Source organism: Gymnoscopelus microlampas (genome assembly GCF_963454915.1).
Source record: "Gymnoscopelus microlampas genome assembly, chromosome: 11".
NCBI lineage: Eukaryota > Metazoa > Chordata > Actinopteri > Myctophiformes > Myctophidae > Gymnoscopelus > Gymnoscopelus microlampas.
In genome coordinates this window covers 35,606,140-35,630,027 of record NC_139948.1, presented here as the reverse complement: position 1 = coordinate 35,630,027, position 23,888 = coordinate 35,606,140, and the positions used below count along the sequence as shown (strand labels likewise).

The window sequence follows — 23,888 nt, the reverse complement described above, 5'->3', positions numbered from 1 at the left end:
AAACACAAAGTAACAACAGTGAAAAGCAGTAGAAATCCACATGCAAGAGCTAGCCCAATGGATTAGAATGCAATGTTGCGTGTATTGCATTGGATGTGTTCTTCCCATCTAAACATGGAACAAAATACACTTCAACCTAAATACTTCTGAGATTAGATTCATTAAGAATACATGGGCTTAAAATTGTAACATTGAAATTTAATATTGCTCAATAACAAGATATTTTACAGTAGCGATTGTAGCAATACAAAAAAAGAAGGGGGAAAAAAAGGCTGTACATCTGCGTCAAAACCAGTGTCTACAGGCTGAAAAATGCTGTATATTCTAGCTTCAATAAGAACACAAATGGCCAATGCAACAAGCAGTCAATAGCAGTTCAAGGCACATAGATCTACTGTATATGCATGATGCTTCATCTATAGGGCCAGGAAAGGAGGCACTGAGTGCCAAAGGTTTTATCCTACTCTGCAAACACATCACAAAAGCAGATGCTGGCATTGCCACAAAAAAAAACAGAGAGCATACAGAGATCTGCCACGTTTATGCCAAGCACACTTCTTGTGCTATATTGTCACCGTCGGACAGAAACCTTGCATCTTGACATTTCATTTTTTTAGTTGGACATCATTTAACTACTTAACCCATTAAGACCTGAGGCAATTCTTTAAAAAAATCGAAATCTCAACAGTTTTTAGCAGATCTACAAGCTCGTAGCGCGGCACTCTGTGCCGCGCTATGAGCTTGTAGATCTGCTATTTTTGAATAGCCCAAAGAAATCTTAAAATGAGACGCAGATGTGTCCCTGCTCTTAATGGGTTAAGATCTATTTAACCCAACGTTGTTCAACAGTGTCTTGCAAAGCAGTGAAAATAGCAGATATACAAGCTCATAACGTGTCGTTATCAAGACACGTCTTAAGCTTGTAGATCTGCTACTCCCCCCCCCCCCCCCCCACCTATAATAATGACATGCCCAAAATAGAGACTTCAGGTTGAAAATCTGTCAGTGGTTTTCATAAATATCTAACCAATGAAAAGTATTAAGAACTTGTGAACTAAATGAATTACTACAATGGCTCCATTGGAACACAGGTTCTTCTTTCCATTTCCTATTAAGTAACAGTTTTGTATGTACAAGGTTTCCAAGCGACGACGATAACAATACACAGTCAGTATGTAGCTGTAGCATTATGCTTGTTGCAGGCTCAGGCTATCTTTAGTTCAGCTGTTGGAATGGTAAATTGTAGCGTTAATCACGACCAGAATCTCAGATGTCTGTGCATATAGCTGAACCTATACTTACATTACTTTAATACCAGTAATTTCTTCCTCTATATAATATGCCAAGTATACAATTTAGCAACTACAGAGAAATCTTGTACAGTTAGGATACATAGATATAACATTAAAAACAAAAAAAAGCTGACATGTAGAGGTTTAAGACTGTAGCCATATTAAACTAACATATCATACATTGCGATAGTATAGGGAATGGATTATTATAATAGCTTTCATGAGTATGAAATAACTTCCAAATGGACTAAAAAATAATCAGCCTATTTTAAAAGTCCTGCTCATTTCCCAAGTCAAGAATTTCCAACTCATGAGTGAACACAATATTTAAACACACGATACTTGAATTCAATCAAATTTTGTGTCGAGCAATAGTTATTAGAGTTGATCTAAAATAAGTGTGCTTAAGCACCACCGTATTTAGGTAGTTGCATGTTTCTGGATTCTCACCACATTAATAGATCACAACTCCAGCCAAGACATACAACTGAACACAGTCAAGCAGGAATTACACCTTTTTTTTTTTTGCTCCACACATTAGTCTTAAATCTGAGTATGTCCAGCCACATGTTCCTGGAGTCATCACATTTCATCACATGTGTCAGAGATGTTGATGGAAAAATATATATATAATACATTATGGGTTCCAATGGCAGATTTCATTGCATTGGGTTTATTTAAATGAAAAAAATAAGCTCTGTAGCACGGCTACAGCAACGGCTTATTATATTCACAAGATCACCTCCACAAATCATACGTTGTACAACTTCTGAGCCACACAGAATTATCATAATAAAAAAGGTTAAGATTTTAAATTACATTTATTTAGTAGAATAAAACGTCAAACTCTCACGTTAACCACCTTATTTTCAGCACAAATCGAGACCCTAGGAGGAAACCATTGCCAACTCACTTCTGGTTTTAGGACTACAAAGTCAAGTTGCTCTATGGGCGCTGATACACAAAAAGCATTTGACTGGGTTGAATGCCATAGAGGAAACCAAATGGGCGGGGCGAGACGTAAGTCTGTAGCGATTGATCTGTAGAGAACGGGCGGAGAGGAGTCAAGGGCTGAGGTGCTCGTCCTCCATATGCAGGCTACTGGTGGGACACAGCAGAGGCTGACTGGAGCAGTTGGTGCTTTGACTTTTCAGGCTTTCTGTCGACTCGGATGACCCTGCGGAGGAGAAGGCAATCTATCGTTGCTGTCGGGCAGTGGTGGAAAAAGAACTCACATTCTTTACTTAAGTAAAAGTACCAATACTGCAATATAAAGATACTCTGTTACAAGTACAAGTCCAGAATTAAAAATGTACTCGAGTAAAAGTACAAAAGTATTGGCATCAAAATGTACTTAAAGTACCAAAAGTAAAAGTACTAAATATTTGAAAATAGCAGATCTACAGGCTCACAACGCGCCGCGATGCGACGCGTTGTGAGCTTATAGATCGGCAATTTTCAAATAGCCTAGTTATAAAATAGGGCTAAAGTGGTTAATGTGTGTTTTATAATGTAATAATTTACATCTGGAAACGTAACTAGTAACTAAGGTTTTCAAATAATTCTAGTGGAGTAAAAGTACAATATTTGCCTCTGAGATGTAGTGGAGTAGAAGTAAAAGTATTGGAAATTGGAAATACTCAAGTAAAGTACAAATACCTCAAAATTGTACTTAAGTACAGTACTTAAGTAAATGTACTTAGTTACTTTCCACCACTGCTGTCGGGCAGAAACCCCTTATCTCCATGTTTAAACTTTTTGTAAAAAATGTATGCCCTACTTGATCATCCTACAGCGTCACGCAAAAGTATCAAAGATAGCAGATCTACAAGCTTGAAAGCTTTTGAGCAGGTCGATCTGCTACTTTTGCGGTTTTTGAATATGAAAAAAAGTAACAGTTTTGAACATATGAGGTTTCCACCCGACAGAGATGATATAAACCTACAGTGGTCAAAGGGTAAGTGCCAAAATGGTAAGTTCTAACCCCTTAAGCCCTGTATACTTCACCAGACGACAAACACTGACAATAGCTTATCTAAAAGCTCACGTGTTGTTGTGAGCTTGCAGATCAGCTATTTCCACTTATTCTTTTCTATTTTACAACTTTTGACAATTTTCAGCTACATGACCGAAATAGGGATATTTTTAGAAGTCCCGGAAAAGACGTGCTGTGATTGGCCAGTAGCCAGGAAGCTTGCCTTCTCCAATATAGCGGCCGCGATACAGGTCGCTCCAATGAACTGCAGAGGCCAATGAGGTATCTAGGTTTCTATATCTATGGGTTTCCCCACATGAACTGCTCACTTCAGTTCCTTTCCACAACATTTCTATTAGATTAGGGTCAGGACTTTGACTTGGAAATTTCAAAACATTAACATTCTTCTTCTTTGTTCCATCAATAATGGTGTGGTGGGGAAATCAAATGCTCCGCTAGTTCAAGTGAACACACTATCAAGTGTAGTGTTAGTGAACGCAGGCCTGTCTGCTAATCAACCAATTCCCTAATAGGATCGGATTATAAAGGCACCCGTTTTATACTGCATACTTTAGTTGACTGTGTTCTGTTCTACCTTTGCTTTGATAATACGTGTGGTGAAATGCCACTGTTGTCCAGTGCACCTTTTTGAGTAAACCCATGTATTAATGTCTCATAACAGAGGTGGTGAGTACCGTCACAAAATCAATGTGTATCATTTATTTTAGCATGCAGCATGGTGAGCCCTGATAATTCCTGCTCTCCCATTGTAGGTTTTGCTCCTTATTGTTTTGTTTGTGTCATTTTGTTTTGGCTGAAGCCTATTGTCAAACCAACTGGGTTGTTTATTTGGGTGATTGAAAACACCCGACACTAATTTCACCAAATCCTAGAGGTTCACATACCTTTGCCTCTCGAACACCTGTAATATTGGTACACATGTATAATATTTTTTTAGGACTTGTATGAAAATCTGATGATGTTTTAGGTTATATTTATGCAGAAACATACAAACTTCTACAAGGTTTCACAAACTTTTAAGCACCACTGTATGCATAATAAATAATCACCAGATGCCTTGACCACATAAGCAAATAAAAAAGAGAAAATAAATTGCCAACATGCTTGTAGATCAGCTATTCTTTTGACAAGTTCTGGAATGTTTCACCTGTAATGACATGCCCAAAACAGGGATGCCAGGGTGACTTAATCTTGCACAAAGGAGGAGGGATTGTAGGATCCGTGGTAGGATGGGCACAGAATCCAGTGAAAGCAGTGGAGCACATTGGGAGAAGCAGGACAGACAGGAAAGCCTACTAGAGCTGCAACTATCCATCGGTAAGGATTATTCTATCCATTGCTTTTTTCCCGATTAACCCATTCAACCCGGGAACGCATCTCTGTCACTTTAGATTTCTTTGGCTATTCAAAAACAGCATATACAAGCTCACACTATGAGCTTGTAGATCTGCTATTTTTTTAAACAAATCTTGGAAATGTGTGCAAATCTTTTAATATTTATATACATTTTTAACTCAAATCTTTGCTTCTGCATGGGGGTCATGATGAAGAAGGGCATTAATTTACAAAAAAAATAATATGAGAATATTAGAATATAGAGATAGGTTTCTGCCTGACAGCAACGATATCTATGAACCGATTAACCACTTATCTTATACTTGCTTTATACAACGCGTTGCATCACGACACGATGTGAGCTTGTAGATGAGCTATTTTAACTATTTTTATGCTTTTCGACTATAATGACATGCCCAAAATAGGAATCGATTACTAATCGGCAATGTTGATGAATTATCAATTACAGATTTTTAATAAATCGATGAAATCCATTAGTTCAATTAACTGTTGCACCCTAAAGCCTACGGTACATACCACAGTTATTCCTCCATACCAATAGAGCAGGAATCAGGACCTAGAGCTGCCCAGAAGACAGGCCGTATGGAGGACAGGGGACAGAGGAGCAGTGTTAGGGAAAAGAGAAGGAGAGACAAGACAAGAGCACACTTAGTTAGATGCAAAGCACAGAGAAATGTCAGCCTCAGAGAAAACCAGCAAGGAGCCATGAATGGTATAGAACACCAAGAAGAGCAGTGGTGGAAGAAGTACTCAGATATTTTTACTTAAGTAAAAGTATCAATGCCACAATGTAGAAATACTCCCGTTACAAGTAAAAGGCCTGTGTTCACAACGTGTCGCTTTTTCAAATAGCCTATGTATAAAATAGGGCTAAAGTGGTTAATGTATGGTTTATAATATAATAATTTATATCTGCGAAGTAACTGGTAACTAAAGTTTTCAAATAATTGTAGTGTAGTAAAAGTACAATATTTGCCTCTGAGATGTAGTGGAGTAGAAGTAAAAGTATTGAAAATTGGAAATACTCCAGTAAAGTAAAAAATACCTCAAAATTGTGCTCAAGTACAGTACTTGAGTAAATGCTTAGTTACTTTACACCATTGCATTAGAGGTATATTGGGAATTCAAGAGGCGAGATGAGATCCCAAACTGGATGCTTTTCGTCACAACGCTGTTCTGTAGTTGGTGCTTTCATGCTATAGTTTCTCCAGTAAATGCTGGCTGATCTTGTGGATAATTACCTGTAGATATACTAGTTTATACCAAAAGGTACAGCTTAAAAAAACACTTCCTGTGTAACATTATAGCCTTGACTTTATATGTCGTTAAATCTCCAGTATTCCATTTGTACACTCATAATCCAATTAACATTCCGGATTTCTGGATTTTGTTCTGCGGCAGAAATAGCTCATCTAAAAGCTCACAACGCATCGCAATGCAACACTTTGTGAGCTTATAGATCGCTATTTTAGAAACTCTTTGAACATTTAGGGATGGCAGGTTGAAAGTAGTTAAAGGCCCTTCTGAGGACGAGGTCCTCTTTGTTCTTGATTGGTTACCAGCACCGGTGTTCTCACCTGGCAAAGACAGATCCCCCGCTGGGTCGCTCTCTGTTTTGGTCAGGCTGCTGTGCTCACTGCTACAGTCCTGTAGGATCTCCCCTCCTGAATGGAGCCGGTCCTCTGAAAATCAGGTTGTGAGACAGTTTGAACCAGACTGAACTGGACTCATGCCTATTGAATTGTCTTGTTCTGGATTAATCTTCGAATAGGCAGAAAAAGGGTCACCCAGTCATGCCTGGTGGTTTTTCTTTCATTTTTCTAGTACATTTTTCAGTGAATAATGCAGTTGGAAATAACAAGATGTTTCTACTTTGTATTATCTTCATCTCTATCCATCACTAAACAGAACAACAGTTTGTTCTTCCCTCTGGTAGTTGGTATAGATGTTTTGTGTGCCAATGTTCCCGTGGGGAAATGTTTTGTTGTTACACTGATAGATCTGTGGATGATTTGTTTTCCTGTTCTTATTATATGAGTGCTCAGCTTTTATTAAGGGGGTTTAATACAAGTCAAAGTGAAAGAAAATGTGTCATTAAATTGGAAACGGGAACTAACATTTAAATGTCGGGTCAACTTTCATTCTTAATACTTACGGCCAGCATTTTCTTCAATTAATAGAATAATCGAGAAGCGGTGAATGAATTGGTTAACACTAGCGTTATTTTAAACTTTGTCACACAACGGTGTCATGCTAAAATACTTGGACACTATGTGAGCTTGTAGATCGGCTATTTTAAATACTTCAGAATTGTCATTAAATTTTTAAAGGCTTTTGCAGAGAATGACATGCCCAAAATAGGGATCGATTATTTGTCGATTCTTTTATTAAATGATTGATTATCGATAAACATTCTTTTTATAATCAATTAGTACACTAAACTTATGCTCTGCTGACTTCAATGATGATGAAGAGAGAACTCACCATCATCTGGAGACAGGGATTCTGCTACATCCTCGGCTGCAGTGGCCTAGAGAGAGAGAGGGAGGGAGAGAGAGAGAATGATAGAACATTGTTAACCCATTAAAACCAGGAAAGCGTCCTTGCGTCCTTGTCAAGCGTCCTTGACACAAGCTCACAACGCGCCACTTCATGCCACGCCGCAAGCTTGTACATCTACAAAAAAAAGTACTTTAATTGAAAAATATACAGTATATCAATTTGTGGGTCCTTCGCACACAAACAAATTTAAACAAAGGCATTTGTAGAATCGGCCACAGGTCTTAACACATTAAAACTGGGAAAGCATCCGTGTCATTTTAGATTTTAGAGTTGGCTATTCAAAAATAGCAGACATACAAGCTCATTATCACATTACATTCATTTAGCAGACGCTTTTATCCAAAGTGACTTACAATAAGTGCATTCAACATAGGTAGGCAAGGAAACTACTAACCACCAGAAGTCTTTAAGTGCATTCTCTTCTAAAACAAGCAACTAAGGGTATACCTAGCGCTAAAGGTAAAAGTACAATATATCAGCTACCTACTTTCTTACATGCGACGCATGCGAGCTTGTACATCTGCTATTTTTGAAAAATCTTGAACAGGTGAGACCTGCTGATTTAACCCATTGAGACCTGAAGTCGATTCTACACGTCTCCTAAATCTCAACAGTTTTCTGAAAAACGTATGTTTCTATATCAGTGGTGCTCAATCTTTTTCATGTCAAGGACCCCCAAAATTATATGTATTTGGCCGCCGACCCCCATAAAAATATTTTGTTCCAGGGACCCCCAGAAGCAAAGATTTGAGTTAAAAATGTTTGCTTTAAAAATATATATATATTCAAAGATTTGCACACATTTTCACGATTTTTCAAAAATAGCAGATCTACAAGCTCGTGGTGCGGCACTCGGTGCCGCGCTATGAGCTTGTATATCTGCTATTTTTGAATAGCCCAAAGTGTAAAATAATGCTTTTTAGCTCAAATCTAAAAATGACACAGTTCCAGGCCTTAACGGGTTAAAAGCTGTTGACTTCAGATGAGGCACATGAAAAGGTCAGATGACTGACGAGTGGGCAGGGTTACCTCCGTGGGGGCAGGGCTGCTGGACAGCAGCGTGTGTGGCTGGGCGTCAGACATCTCAGACAGCTTCTCCTCATCCTCTTCTTGGATGGGAGAGGATGGAGACCTCAGGGTGCTTGGAGAGAGAGAGAAAAAAAAATAAACGTAGAAAGGCAATTTATAGAACACATCGTCCAATTCACTTCAGATACCCACATGGGCATCGTTTCACTCCAACGGAGCGATTCCATTCACTGCAGGCAGAGGTGGAAAGTAACTAAGTACATGTACTCAAGCACTGTACTTAAGTACAATTTTGAGGTACTTTTACTTTACTGGAGTATTTCCAAATTTACATCTACTCCACTACATCTCAGAGGCAAATATTGTACTTTTACACCACTACAATTATTTGCAAACTTTAGTTACTAGTTACTTTGTAGATTATTATTACAAAACCACTGCAGCCCAATTTAAACTTTGACAATTTGAAAATAGCAGATTTTTTTTGGCGACGCGTTGTGAGTTTGTAGATCTGCTATTTTCAAAGGATTTTTTATACATTTTATACATTTACACAAAACTTGGGAAATGGGACCTTCTGCATAACAAGTCCTTTTACATTTGGTACTTTAAGTACATTTTGATACCAATACTTATGTACTTTTACTCAAGGAAATTTTGAATTCCAGACTTTCACTTGTAACAGAGTATTTCTGCATTGCAGTATTGGTACTTTCACTCAAGTTAAACATCTTAGTACTTTTTCCACCACTGGCTGCAGGTTCCGACCTGCCGGGAGAAGAACCACCGCAATGTCAACAAGACAGATTGCCATGGACAGGGCTGAATGCATGAATCTGTGGTGCTGTGTCGGACGCTGGAGATGATGATAAATTGAAAAGGCAGCAGCAGCCTTAGGACTGAATTTAACAAGAAACCTCTGACCAGCCTAAAGCTAAAGAGCTAATGTACTGCTGTTGAAGCAAATTGGACAGTCACACTCACACACACACACACACACACACACACACACACACACACAAAGCTGAGAGGGATGTTCACTCAAGACAGCTGAAACAAGCACTTGCCGTAGCACTCGCCCTAGCAAAGGCTAAAATGTAACTTAGATACCATGTTATGCAGACAGATGCCAGGTCATTGTTGATCTGGCATCCGATCCGATTTTTTTTGGATATTCTACGTTTAGACTGATGATAGGTTCTTGGTTTACTTATGTATTAGTTTAGTAGTAGATTACCATTTTATTTCTATAAATGTGATGTATTACCTTGTGTTGTCCTTGCTTACTGTAAATCACTCTGGATTAAGAGCGTCTGCTAGTAAATGGCTAAATTGTTAATTGTAAGTTGAAATCTAACCCATTACAAAGGACATTCTCTCAGCTTCACTCAATTAGGGCATCCCTGCTCCCTTGAAACTCTTAGTTACAGTATTGAAAGTTAACAGTACATGAAGCTACACTATGCAATATAAAACATAAAGTATCTATCAAAATCACAAACTCATAAGATCACCCATGTAAATGTCCATTTACCACAAAGCGCTTCAGTGGGCTGGTACAAGCAGTGGCACAGAGTATCACAACCTCTCGCTGCCAACTGGGCCGTCAATATAATGTGAAATGTGAAAGCTCTTTAACGGTAGACAAAGCGGTTGAGAGCATTGCATTGTGAGATGATGACATTATCGTCAAATTACCTGTCAGGCGACTTGCTGACTTTGCCTTTCTGTAGGCCTCCGTCGCTCAAATGCTCCGGCGAGCCCAGCTGTCTGCTTTCTCCTCCCAGGCCTCCTGAGAAATTGATTTCATCATAGAGAGGCGCAGAGGGGACGGCAGGGGACACCGACCGCAGACCGTTTAGCGCCTCCAAAAGTGAGATGGGTTCAAAGCCAGGAGGAACTGAATCCGAGCTCTGCAGAAAGACACACAAAGACTATTGGTGGCATTCTGAACCTGATAAAGACTCAGCAAAGGGATGCATATTCAAAAGCTCCCTTTGAATATACAGGTCCACATCGCATACTTCACATATCAATTATGTGGACTTTTAAGGTCTGATTTATACTTAGTTGCACATCGAAGATAGCAGATCTACAAGCTCGTAGAGATGTAGAGCTATTTTTCAAGTATAAATCAGGCGTACGGTCCAGAAGCTAAAATAGATTTGAAGGTCTGTGTTTACTATTTGTCTTTTTGTAATTGTACTCAGTGGTTCCTGCAGCCAACTCCGAGTGCCTGCCAAGCGGCAGCATCTTGTTTCAGAGAGCGGCTGCCTCCGAGCGCTTCAACTTCAAATCAGCTCAGCTATTCAGAGTCACTTTTTTTCAGATGGCACTTTTCACAAACTGACCAATCAGAGTAGAGGTGGCAAGAGAAAAGGAGATAAAAATAATATTATATTTGGAGTTATTTTATATCATGAAAAGCTGTCACTTTTTTCAGGTGTTTGTGCAAGAGTGCCTCTCAGAACCGTACTACTCCAAAAAGACACCTAGTGGACAAGGCCTGAATGTTGTTTTAGGAGCCTTAAGAATTGCGATTCACATAAATCACAGATTATTTGCTTATATATGAAATATTCAAGACTATTAAGATGTCATGGAAGATGTTTCAGAACATATTTTTAGTTTGACCACTTTGAATGCTCTAATCTTAAAATAATAACCTAAAATATTAGATAGACTTATAGATAGGCTATTTTAGCTGCGCATCATGCTTCCATAGAAAGCTCTCGAGGATTGCATGGAATCAAAATGACTGAAATCAGACTGAGCACTTTAATCCATGCATTCAGCTGGACTGGTGCAACGTACCGAGTGCTCATCGTGGTCCATAGTCTGTGCCAGGACGGGGCTGAAGGATACAGGGGACAGTGCTCCAGGCTTCTTCCGTACCGCTCGGATCTGCAGCAAAGCTCGGAAAGCTGGAGAGAGGACGACCAAGGGCACATTATGCACAACAGGACTGAACATGTTCTATCAAAGATAATGAATTCTATTGAAAACCAGTGGTGGAAGAAGTTGCTTTTTACTTATTTAAGTAAAAGTACCAATACCACAATATAAAGGTTTTTTTTTTACAAGTACTGGCATCAAAATATACTTAGATTACCCAAGTAAAAGTACAAAAATAGCAGATCTACAGGCTCACAACACGCCGTTGTGAGTTTGAGATCGGCTATTTTCGAATAACCGAAGAAGTATTCAAATAAGGCTTCGAGTGGTTAATGTATGTTATTGTTTTCTAATAATATTCTAAATCTGCCAAGTAACTAAACATGCCAAATAACTGTAGTGGATTAAAAAAATACAATATTTGCCTCTGAGATGTAATGGAGTTGAAGTATGAAGTCATAAAAAAATGTAAATGGTAATGGTAATGGTACGTCAGAATTGCACTTTAACTCCTTCACTGCCACAATTATTGCTTTCCGCGTTTGCCCACTGCCAGAGATTTTTCGTTGAAAAAAAAAAAAGTACTCAGGAGCCGAGATACAGAATTTTTAAGTTTTAAGTTTTCTAGATCTTAGAAAAATCATATCTCCTTGGTCTTTGGGTCAAATTTGGGAAAAAAAAGAAAAATAAATAAATAAAATTACGTTTTTTACGTCAGTGGCAGTATTGGTTAATTACGTCAGAGGCAGTGAATGAGTTAAGTGCAGTACTTGAGAGTAAATTCCACCACTTGTTGAAAACACTCTCTTACGCAGTCTGCAGATGGGACAATTGTTGGCCTGGTAACGCAGAGTGTCTGCACAGGAATTGCAGAGACACAGGTGTCTGCAGGGCAGGATGAGTGTGTCTCGCAGGTCAGAGAGACACACAACACATTCGTTGCTGTTGTCGCTGTTCTCGTCGTCTGATGGCTGAAATGACACGTTCAATCGATCAAAGTTAGTGACGCACGACATGCTGCCGAAATGGGACATTAACCCATTAAGACCTGGAAAGCCTAAACATTGACGTTATACCTTTCAATCCGGGAAAGCCTCCGTGTGATTTTGGATTTTAGCTATATATAAACATAGGTTTTTCAGAAAACTGTTAAGATTTATAAGGCATTTCGTTGCTGTCAGGCAGAAACCTCTCATCTCCATATTTATAAATATAAACACACACACACACACACACACACACACACACACACACATATATATATATGTTTTTTTTTCTTAAATGAATGCCCTACTTGATTACAATACAGCGTCACGCAAAAGTACCTAAAGTAGCATATCTACAAGCTCGAAAAGCTTTGCTATTTTTGAATTTGAATCCTGAAAAGTATGAGACATATGAGGTTTCCACCCGACGGAGACGATTTGAAGATGCTCAGCATTATCATTCAGACATAATATTTCCATTGAAAACCTTGGTTTCTTGGTTGTTTTTGTTCTCGATCCCGTAAATCTCCTGCAGCAGGTAGCTCACTCGATCCACCTGTTTTAACACAAAACATGAATAAGTCAGTGTGTGGAAATACTTTTAGCCCATTGGCGATAAAAACTAATATCACCTGCAAATAGTGAAAATACCTTCATACAAGATATGTGAATAAGAATGATAATAAACATACAATCTGCTTCTGCTTCAGAGGCTTCACAGAGAAACTGCCATCAACATGCTGGAAGTAAAAACAAAGATTTGTTCACATCATAGAAAACTTGAACTACTATACGTTACAACATAAACGCACATTCTACTTAAATCCATTCAATCTGGGAACACATCTCTGTCATTTCAGATTGCTTTGGCTATTCAAAAATAGCCAAAGAAATGTAAAATGACAGATGAAGTGTAATTCTGACTAAGAGCTGTACTTACTCTTTCAAAGGCTGCCAACAGAACATGGGCATGTCCTAGGCAATCTGGAAAGGACACAGGATAATGGTTGTATTTATACAAAGCACCTTACGACACCTTGCATGCATACATTTTCAGCATGGATAATAAAATAAATTTTAAAATGAAATAAAACTTTTGTCAATCAAAGATTTCAGCGACCAACTTTCTTTACATTTACTGGAAATGTACATTTATACTTATTGATACTTTTGGCAACTCCCGCCACGTAAATTTGGAATTAATCTCATTTGTATTCTTAAGGTTTCAACAGCCAGAGGATATATATCTCTCATCACATAGTTTTTCAGCTGTCAACATACCGTCTCCTTCGTCAACCACAGCTTGGATCACCATGGGGAAAACACCTCGGTCTAGATCGAAGTTCAGCTATAAAAAGGTAAACAAGAAGATACTGCTGTTTTACTGCTGTCATAACAGAAAGAAATCTCCAGAATGAAAGGTTTTTAAATGTTCATGTTGGGCTAAATGTGGGTGTAGGAAGGATGATGGGCATCAACACCAAAGATCATGCATGTCACACTGAATACAAGAATGCTCCCCCCAAAACACGCTCGCCTTGGGTCAAATCCGGCGACCTCGGAACGGCCGCCACCAGGTATTCCTAAACGTAACCTCAGTAAAACTATGCCTAAACCTGACCTTATTCCTAAACGTAACCTCAGTAAAACTATGGCTAAACCTAACCTTATTCCTAAACGTAACCTCAGTAAAACTATGCCTAAACCTAACCTTATTCCTAAATGTAACCTCAGTAAAACTATGCCTAAACCTAACCTTATTCCTAAACGTAACCTCAGTAAAACTATGCCTAAACCTAACCTTATTCCTAAATGTAACCTCAGTAAAACTATGCCTAAACCTAACCTTATTCCTAAACGTAACCTCAGTAAAACTATACCTAACCCTAACCTTACCCTCAGTAAAACAAATACAAGAACCGCTGGGGGCGAGCGGTCCGCGAAATAAATAGGGGCGAGTGTGTTTTGGGGCGAGCCTTGCGGTAACCGTCACACTGACAGTGAATTACGATACTTACATCCTCCTCTTTCCACTCAGTGAAATCAATTTTGAAGGACGGCATGGAGAACTGTTGGCTCACGCCTCGCTTGTAGTGCACAGTTTCAGAGACCAGTCCTGGAACCTTGGGGTTGTACCTATGCAGATCACATATGTTATTATAGTGTACAGTTTATAAACTGAAGCTACCTATAGAGATCACATAGGGTCAAATGGAACCTTGGGGTTGTACCTATATAGATCACATATGGTCAAATGACAAGAACATGGTCACGGCAAACAAAGTTAGACTTGCATGAATGCATCTTTATATTCCATCACCAAAGTGGCAACAAGGAAACAGGCAAGAGGGGCCGGTGACCACTGGACATTCTGCACTAGGACAGTGGTTCTCATACTTTTTAGGCCGTGACCCCCACCCAAAATAATCATATTTGAACTGGGACCCCCCCACCCTGACAAGCACTTGGAATTGTAGGAGTATAGGCATTACATTTTGTTAAGACTCAGTTCCACAGATAAATATTGTGAAAACAGACGATCTACAAGTGAGCTTGTAGATAGGCTATTTTCACAATTTTTGCCCCTTTCTTAGATTATTTGACAATTTGGCCAATGTTTGACCAGTTTTTATAGTAGTTTGTTGATTACTTTTGATGCAGTTATGGTCGTTTTCTACTCTCTTTTTTCCCCAAGGTATTAAAAAGTCCTTAAATTGTCACTTCACTGTCATCTGTGGACCCTCACAAAATCATGTCCCCGACCCACAGGTTGAGAACCACCGCACTAGGAGATGGCTAATGATGTCAAAACAAGAAGTATCATCTGCACTTGGACCATTCATTGGCATCGAATTTTCTCATAAGTAGAAAAGCTTGAAAATGGACACAGACTGGTCTCATTATAAAGTACATTATAATGAGGCTCTTTTCGAGGCTTACACTTTCTATGATCCAGGATCTGAGACTAGGGAACAACTAGCACAGCACAGAGAGATATGTTAAACTACATGTGCCAGTAGCCATCCGTCTCGACAACCAAGCCTGACCTAATATGAGAACTACACGGTCTGTTCTTTGGGATTACTAACTCCTGTTTTACTCAGGTGATATAGAGGTATAAATGCTGAGCTTGTAGATCTGCTATTTTTGAAAAACCTGTGAGTGTGTGCAAATCTTTGAATATGTATTTTTAAAGCGAACATCTGTCAAATATTTTGTTCCAGGGACCTCCAGAATCAAAGATTTGAGTTAAAAATGTTGTTTCAAAGACTTGCACAACTTTTCACGATTTCTTTCAAAAATAGCAGAGCTACAAGCTCGTAGCGCGGCACTCGGTGCCGCACTATGAGCTTGTAGATCTGCTATTTTTTAATTGCCAAAGAAATCTTAAGATGACAGACTGTACATTTATACTTATTGATAGAATGTACATTATGCTCAGTTAGACCCAATGCAAATGTCTAGTTAAATCTAACGACTTTTTATCATCTATCTTGGTTTGGCTCGCTCTTAACTCTACTTTTATCTGTACATTCTGTGTTTCACTCTCGCTGCTGTCGCTGCTGTGACACTTGAGTTTCCCCACAGGGATCAATAAAAGGTTTTATCTTATCGTACATCTTCTCTTCAGCCTTATCAAGGGTATCCATGGTGACAGTCTGCTGGTTGCTAAGAACCCACCACGTCCTATCTAGGCTCTGCACTGCAGATCTCAGTACTCATAAAACACAGTATGATATCTTTGGCTCGGATTCCCTTGAAATCAACCCTTCTGTCTATGAGACCTAGAGCTCTAATAAACTTATCTACCATGTGAGACAGATTTACAGACCATGTTCATTTTAATAATAAAAGACCTATACACTGGATTCAAATAAGGTGTGTGATTAACCAGTTAACCACACAAAAATAATCTAAATTACTTCAAAAATATGATGCATTGTGAGCTTTTAGATGAAAAAAAGAAAAGAAAACATGGTCAAAATTGGGACGCCAATTTTGGGTGTTTTGGTTAAAACAAAAAGTTTTTCTTTAAATGTTAAATCTCTATATTCCGATAGTAATCATTGCTATAGTGTTTGTTCAGTAAGAGGAACCCCCTTTTACTGTACAAACACTGTATTTAACACGTTCCTCCTTTTTTTTAAACAATACACAAATACATCTAATTAACTATAAGCTGCATGTAATTGAGTAGTCTGAATAAAAGTTTTAGGAATGAAATTCTTACACAGCCATCCCATTGGAGAACTCCTCGAAAGCTTGGCAGTACAGGGTGATGGCTACCCGTGCATCTGCATCAAAGGTGAACTCCACACCATATAAAACTTTTGGCTTCGCACCCTCCTCTGTTGTTGCATCAGAGTCATCTTTGTACCTGGAAACCCAAGATTTTCATTATTTATTGAATTATTTGTGTTCTTACAGTTACAACAGCCTCTTAACCCATTAAAACCGGGAAATCTGTCCATTTTAGATTTCAGCGTTGGCTGTTCAAAAATAGCAGATACACAAGCTCACAACAAGCTTGTACATCTGCTATTTTTGAAAAAAAAAAAAAAAAATCTTGAATAATTTTGAATTATGAAAAAGTTCGATAACTACTGATTTAAAAGGCATTTGTAGAATCGACCTCGGGTCTTAATGGGTTAATTTGTAATAGCCGTGACATTCACATCATCATTTGAAATCATACTTTACCTGACTAAGCGTAGAGAGTCCTTTCTAATGTTAACCAGACTCCTAAGAGTTTTCACAGGCTCGTGGGGGGCAGGAGTCACATACGGAAACTAAGGAACCACATAGCAATCAACATTCATTATTTGCTTGGAAAAGAAACATTGTTGCATCAAAAAATTAAACTAAAGTCAATGATAATAATGTGACAAAATAGTCCATTCTAATGTTGAGTAATTTGGCTTTGTTAAAGCAACCAAAATGTTCACCTGCACAGGCCTATTTCCAAGAAAGTTGAGGTCCATGTTTTCTCCAAAAAGGTATCCCTCTGGATGTGGTGTGTCAAATTTCTCTCCTCCCATGAAGAAGTGGCTAGCAAAGTAATTTCCTGGACACAGGATGAATTGAGCAATGATAAATAAATGAGACATTGAAAGATGCAATCTGCCACACTGTTAAAGGAGTAAAAGGACCACTTCATCCATTTATCTTCATATAATTGGTCCTCACTAATGCTCATTATAAAATGGTAAAGAACAGGAGAACTGTTGCGCCTTTCTTTGTCCATATGGGTAAACTGACAGACGGAGACTCGCTCACTGCATGGAGGTTAAGGAAAAACTCCTTAGACAAGACTTAAAGAAAAACATTTTTCTTTATTTTTAAATGCCCATAATGTGCTTGGTGCTCAGTGGATTAAAAAGCAAACGTTTCAGTCCTCCCAGGACCTTCGTCAGTGCTATAATCCACTGAGCACCGAGCACTTTATGGGCATCTAAAAATAAATAAAAATGTTTTTCTTGTCTAAGGAGTTTTCCCTTAACCTCCATGCAGTGAGCGAGTCTCCGTCTGTCAGTTTACCATTATAAAATGGTACCATTTTTGTCTACTCTGTCTCAGAGGAGGGCTGTGGACAGCTCAGAAACCCGCCTATCAGTGACATCATCGATGGGGAATCGAAGCAAATAAACTGCAGGCTTTCCATTCCTGGAAAGTTAGCATGCTAAATATTAGAAGCCATTGTTCTCGTATTAATAACAAATTAAATGCCTACTTAATGCCTAACGATGATGTCACTGCTAGGCAGATTTCTGAACTGTCCACAGCCCTCCTCTGAGACTAAAATGGTACCATATTATGAGCATTAGTGAAGACCAATTATATGAAGATATCTAATAGGTTGAAAGTGCCTTTTTAATGACTGTTAATTATTAACCATTATATCACTTCAATTATTTCAAAGCACTTTTGTATACCAACCGCATTTCTGCATACCAAATGCTAAATGAAAAAGGTTATTGACATATCAACCTCTAAATTAATTAACATCAATTAAAATGTGCTTTCATTGTACCAATAACTTAATTCAGGTTCTCTACATGTTTACATTTTTGTTTATCTATCTATGATTTTTTTTTTAAAGTGACAGATACAGAGAGATGTACTGTAAGATACAGCAGGGTGTTCCCTGCTTAATTTTCAACTTATAGGCAATTCAGTGTAATGCCAACCAACCAACAAACACTGTAACAGGAGCATGACCATCAAAGGCTATTTTGATCAACTTTTAGTCAGTTTTAACCACATGAACACTATTGTGTCCACTATTATGGGCAGGTCATAATAGGCGAACACAGCAGATCTACAAGCTCACAATGCCTCATGTTGCAATGCATTGTGAGATTGCAGATCTGCTATTTTCAGCAAAGACATTGGTGTAAAGGTAACAAATGAGAGGCGGTCATGTATCAATGCCGCCACGATGAGTCTGCTGTTGGAGTATTTTCTTATAGTATTATCATATTTTGAGAAATTATATCTACATGTATGCCAAGTATCACTACATTATAAGACATTTATAAACAATGTAGGGCAAAAGGTTCTGGAAGAGGTGTGGCCAAAATGGTAAAGATTATAAATGCAATAATTGCACTGTTTGATCGAATGATTGAATACTTTATTAACAGTTTGCAAAAAGGTAGGTAGTCAGTGGTACGAGTATACAAATGGTGCTAAAAAGGATAACACAAAAATCCCTGAGGGCTTGTTTCCATTGTGGTCCTGTCTGTGTGATGTATGTATTGTCATCCATTCTGAGGCTTACATAGACATGGCTTTATTATTTTACGACTAATACAATCTGCATACGCATGTTTACATGCGCTGTCTACTCGTCTGTGTTTATGTTTAGATCAGGGGTTTCAACCAGTGGTCCGGGGACCACCAGTGGTCCTTGAGGGGGTTCCAGGGCGTCCCCAGCCAAATTAATAGTTAGCAACCAAATTGACCCTTACATGTCTGTAACTCTGAGTGTGAACCAAATGGACCCTCACGGGTCCATTTGGTTCCATTTGTACACTCTCAGAGTTAAATGAACACTGATGATGGTGATACAGTGTAGATTGGGACCCCCAAGAAATCTAAATGGTTGAGACCCTGGCATATATTTTCAAATGGGGGTCCCTGGGCTAATATTTGTCAATTTGGGGGTCCTTGACGCGAAAAAGGTTGAAAACCACTGGTTTAGACGGCCAACCTCCACAAAAGGAACGGTATTTTCCCCCATCAGTGGGACACTGACATCCATAGAAAGGTATTTGTTGGAAGCTTCTTTCATGTCGCCATTATATGTGTTGTGACACCGACCGAGATGGACGACAGGACTGGTCACTCACCTGATTTCGGTGGAAATCTGTAGGCCGAGTTAGCCTGGATATCAATGTCCTCAACCCCAGCGATCCTCCGGCTAAGAATGGACCCCATCTTCCTCTACTAGCCCACAGTTAGCTCGCTTAGCTTAGTAGCTAACGATGGTATCAAAGCCTCAAGCTTTTTGGCCGCTAACACCGATGAGGAATGATACTGTCTACAGTTGACACAAACACTGAGAGAATGTTCTGTCCACTGTAAACAAACGGTGAGGCTAATGAAACATTGCACGCGTTCACTTTGGTGTAATTGGTGTTAGGTTGAAAAAGTGGTGCTAACTAACTAACAGCACGAAGATGAGCTTGTTGTTGTTGCCGAGGCTGCTGTGGTGCTAACCACTGTCGCCAGGTTTTGTGAGAGAAACAAGCACTAAGCAGCCGCCAGCCAGGTATTTTGATTGATTGATTACTTTAGCAGTTTGCAAAAAAAAAAACACACAGGAAATACAGTTCAATGCAAAGTCTGCTAAGAGGATTTTAAACCCAAGAAAGCCTATGGCTTGTTTCCTTTGGGATCCTTTGACAAATTGATTGATGTACTTTATTTAGTAAGACATGAGAACATCAGTAGTACATGGAAGTACAAATTCACAATACAAGGTCTAGGTCTACTAAACTGGAAGACTCATTAAGCACTGAGCTTGTTTAAGATACTCAATTAATCGAAACATTAATGACAGACAAACTGCACTACTATGCAAAACATCATATAAACAGTTATGTACATATAAACAATATGTACAGTAAACAGTTCAGTTCGACAAGCCCAAAGTCGCTTATAATAAGTAGACATGGCAACACTGGGTGCTAACAGTACGTAACAACACATGAAGCTCATTGGCTGACCCCGAGATGCGTTCGATCTTCAACACCGGACCGCCCGTCAGTGGCGTGAGTGAGTAGTGCAGGGTTTCCCAAACAATGGATCGAGACCCATTTTTGGGCCAGGGACCCATTTGTATGTAAATACCACTCCCCCCCCCTTTTTTTTTGTTTTGTTTTTCTTTTTTACATTTTATTTTTTCCCAGAAAGAATCCAACATTTTTCAATACAAAATATTAAAAGAAATCCATGAATAAATAAAAAATATAAGAAATAGTGAAAATGGCTGATCTACAAGCTGTAATGATTTTTATTCTCTAGTCATTCAAAGTCTGGTCAGATGATGTGGATGAGAGAAGTTCATAGGAAAACACAAGGTGATGTCTCAGTTATAGCAGCATAGAAGAAGAGAGATGCATCGGGAACACATTGAGTCTCAAACAAGCGTCCAAGTTAACATGTTCTAATTTATTGAAAGACAAGCAGTCACATATATACATTGACAGAACAGGCCCTATGCACAGCAGCCATTTTGGAGAAAAATTGGGCCTCTTCTTACTTCCTCCACAGGTGTTACCCAATGATACTAGTCTCGCGTCACCAGACAACTATTCCACAATCTCTGAATGTAAATTGTGGGAGGCAACAGTCTGGTAACGCGAGACTACAATGATACTGATGAAGGCTCTGTTCCATTCTGGTCAAACAGAGTCAGAGTGTTGATATTGTGCATGTTGGCTCACTAGCAACACTAGTGGGTCTCAAAGTGTGGTCCAGGGACCCTCATGGTTCCTTGAGAGGGTGTAACTCTGAGAGTGTACAAATGGAACCAAATGGACCCTCCCGGGTCCATTTGGTTCCATTTGTACACTGTCAGAGTTATGGGGGTCCTTGAAATTAAAAAGTTTGAGAACCACTGTGCTACACTAAATGGAACAGAGCCTTCATTAGTGTCATTGGTAACACCTGTGAAGGAAGCAAGGAAGGGGCCACATTTCTGTCCAATATGGCTGCTGTGCATAGAGCTTATTAGTGTTGGACAGCCCACCGAGGTCGTCTCGTATGGGCGTAGCTATTACACAAATAAACTAGACGCGTCGCTGGGAAATTGCAAAGTGTGGTTGCGCCGACACCGGTCGCGGTCAATTACTATTACAAGCCAAAGAGGTAGTATATAACCTTCAAGAATCATCAACCACCACATAACACACATCAACATTGCCTTCCTGTTTTTCTTTTGGAATTTTATTTTTGGAGAAGCTTTTTATGCCTTTTATTTAGAGAGCTACCAGGCAACAGGAAATAGGGACAGACACTAGGTGTAACACAGGAAGAGTCGTAAGAATAGCAGTTGAACCCGCAACCACTGGCAAGTCAGCACTGCAGCCCAGGGCAACTGAATTGTCACACCACAGCCAAAACAGCCAGGTCCTGTATAACACGGTCAGTTGTCATTGTTCTCACATGTTGAAATATGTGTGCTCTTCTACAACTATGTGCATGCCAGCAAAGGTATGATCTAATACTATCTATATTTCCCAACAGATGAACACATTTCACACATCAACAGACCCAACTTGCACTGATGCAATTGATGTGAACCTTCGCTACACAAATCTTGCAGTAAGTCTATTCTACATGTCAATGTTCATGTTGTAGGGCCTCAATCCTGCAACCACTTCTACAACTAACACTTGCCTATATGTCTTCCTTTACTTTGCCAGTATGTTTGCACACAGCCACATGACCCACAGCGATTGGCAAATGAGCTTACACGTCTGGGCAATAATGCAATATTGGAAGCTAATAGTACAGCTACTGGTCATTCACCAGCAACAGCGTCGCCTCAACACAACTTCTGCAGACCTGATATAACACAGACGCATAGGCTTCACCAACTGCAAGAACACTACAAACTAAAGAACACACAAAGTGGATCAATGAAACTTTAGGCAAAGGTATAAGTGCATGTGTGCTCCATATAGCACCAGCATCATATATATATATATCATATATTTCCTGGAAATTATGTAACATTAACTCTGCTTTAAATCTCAAATACACTTTCAATAGAAAGGCTTGCACCTGTTGCCAGCTCAACCGCTGCAGCTGAACTGAAGGGACTCAGTCAGTCTAAACACCAAGTGGTACAGTTTCATGCTTATGTTTTTATCACACTCTTACACCAATAATGTCCCTACAACCAATACACACAGGTTTCAATAGGAGACATAAGAAACTATTTTGCCTGAAAAGAGTGAACTATCCCTTGAATGTTTCAACAATATACCACTTCAAAGCTTGTCCACTGTCATATTAACACACAATGTGCATTCTACCAATCCTTTTTTCACATGCATGTATTAACAACTCCTGTCCATCAACAGAAATGGCAAGCACTAAACCCAGAGGAAGGAACAAACAGGCCAGACATCCTGCCTCACAATAATGGTACTTATCTAATTAAATCCACCTCACCAATGTATTTCCAGTCCGCCAAATGCAAACACATTCGTACAAGTTCGCTATATGGGCTATATGGCAGTATACAAGAGCCCGGTCATGACTTATTTCACTTGAACATTCTTCAATGAAAACTGACACAATACATAGTGTGTTTAAACAACGTGTATTTTGCAGGCTTGCCATTGGTGGTGTCCCACTCCATCTTCCAGGAAGAGGGCAACTTTTGCAAAAGGCAACTTTGATGTGTAATTTCTATTTTAAGGGGGGGGGGGGGTCTTTTATTTGAGTTTATTTGTTTGCTGTGTCTTAGTGTGCTAGTATTTCTAAACTTTTTAAGATTTTTGTGCATGCATTTTATTCTAAAACAATGTAAACATTCCAAGTAGACTCTGTTGAACTGTGCAACAGTTTGCCAGGGACTGACAGCTAATTACAGTACAGTGAGCTGTGCACATGGTCTGCTGAGAATTCATCTTAAAACGTAAAGTACATTTAAGTTGTAGTTAATCGGTGTAATGATTGCATTTCTTGTAAGACTTCATGTTTGCAACTGTCCTGTGTGCCTAGTTTAATTGTTTACCATGATGTATGTATACTTACGTGTGTACTAATTCACATGTGTATGTGTATTTCTGTACTGTTTCAGTTTTACAAAAAATACCTGCAAAGACTTCAGTAAATACAAGAAAAGTCAAGCCTTGTGTCTTTATTAGAGGATCTCAGAATTGTTAACTAGGTGTCTAGCTACACAATAAGTTCACAGCCATGTTAATGCACAGACATTATAGAAAATGCCCCTGAAATATATCAAGATTTTGTTTTAGACATGTAGTAGCCTATGAAATAAAACAATGTTATTTAAATAAGAATAATTATCTCTGCCAGGGCAGAGATAATTATAATTTTCCCTACGGTACGTCCATAATCTACGACACCATTGGACCGATCTGGGGCATGCACACTCCCAGCAGTAGGCCAAAGAAGAACCTCCATCCCAAATTCTTCTAATCAGCCTTATAGTGGTGTTATAACAACCTACTTCATGTTTTGGCCTATAACTCTTGAACCATAGTAGGTCATACAATCAAAATATTTTTC

At 39.0% G+C, this 23,888-nt stretch overlaps 1 protein-coding gene across 2 annotated transcripts; it reads right to left on the bottom strand.

Moving 5' to 3' along the window:
* Positions 1–797: 797 nt before the first annotated feature.
* mgrn1b (mahogunin, ring finger 1b) lies at positions 798–19,828 on the bottom strand. Of its 2 annotated transcripts, XM_084072808.1 has the most exons (17): positions 19,469–19,828; positions 17,063–17,181; positions 16,818–16,906; positions 16,348–16,494; positions 14,135–14,252; positions 13,398–13,464; positions 13,057–13,100; positions 12,809–12,856; positions 12,604–12,672; positions 11,942–12,101; positions 11,050–11,159; positions 9,934–10,148; positions 8,236–8,347; positions 7,129–7,174; positions 6,222–6,326; positions 5,161–5,206; positions 798–2,469 (listed from the first exon to the last, which is right to left on the bottom strand). In XM_084072808.1, the coding sequence occupies exons 1-16, from the start codon at positions 19,554–19,556 to the stop codon at positions 5,166–5,168; spliced, it is 1,578 nt and encodes a 525-aa protein (XP_083928934.1). In that variant the 5' UTR covers positions 19,557–19,828; the 3' UTR covers positions 798–2,469; positions 5,161–5,165. The 2 variants fall into 2 exon arrangements, with proteins under 2 accessions (XP_083928934.1, XP_083928933.1); XM_084072807.1 differs by lacking the exon at positions 5,161–5,206.
* Between the last annotated feature and the right edge of the window lie 4,060 nt (positions 19,829–23,888).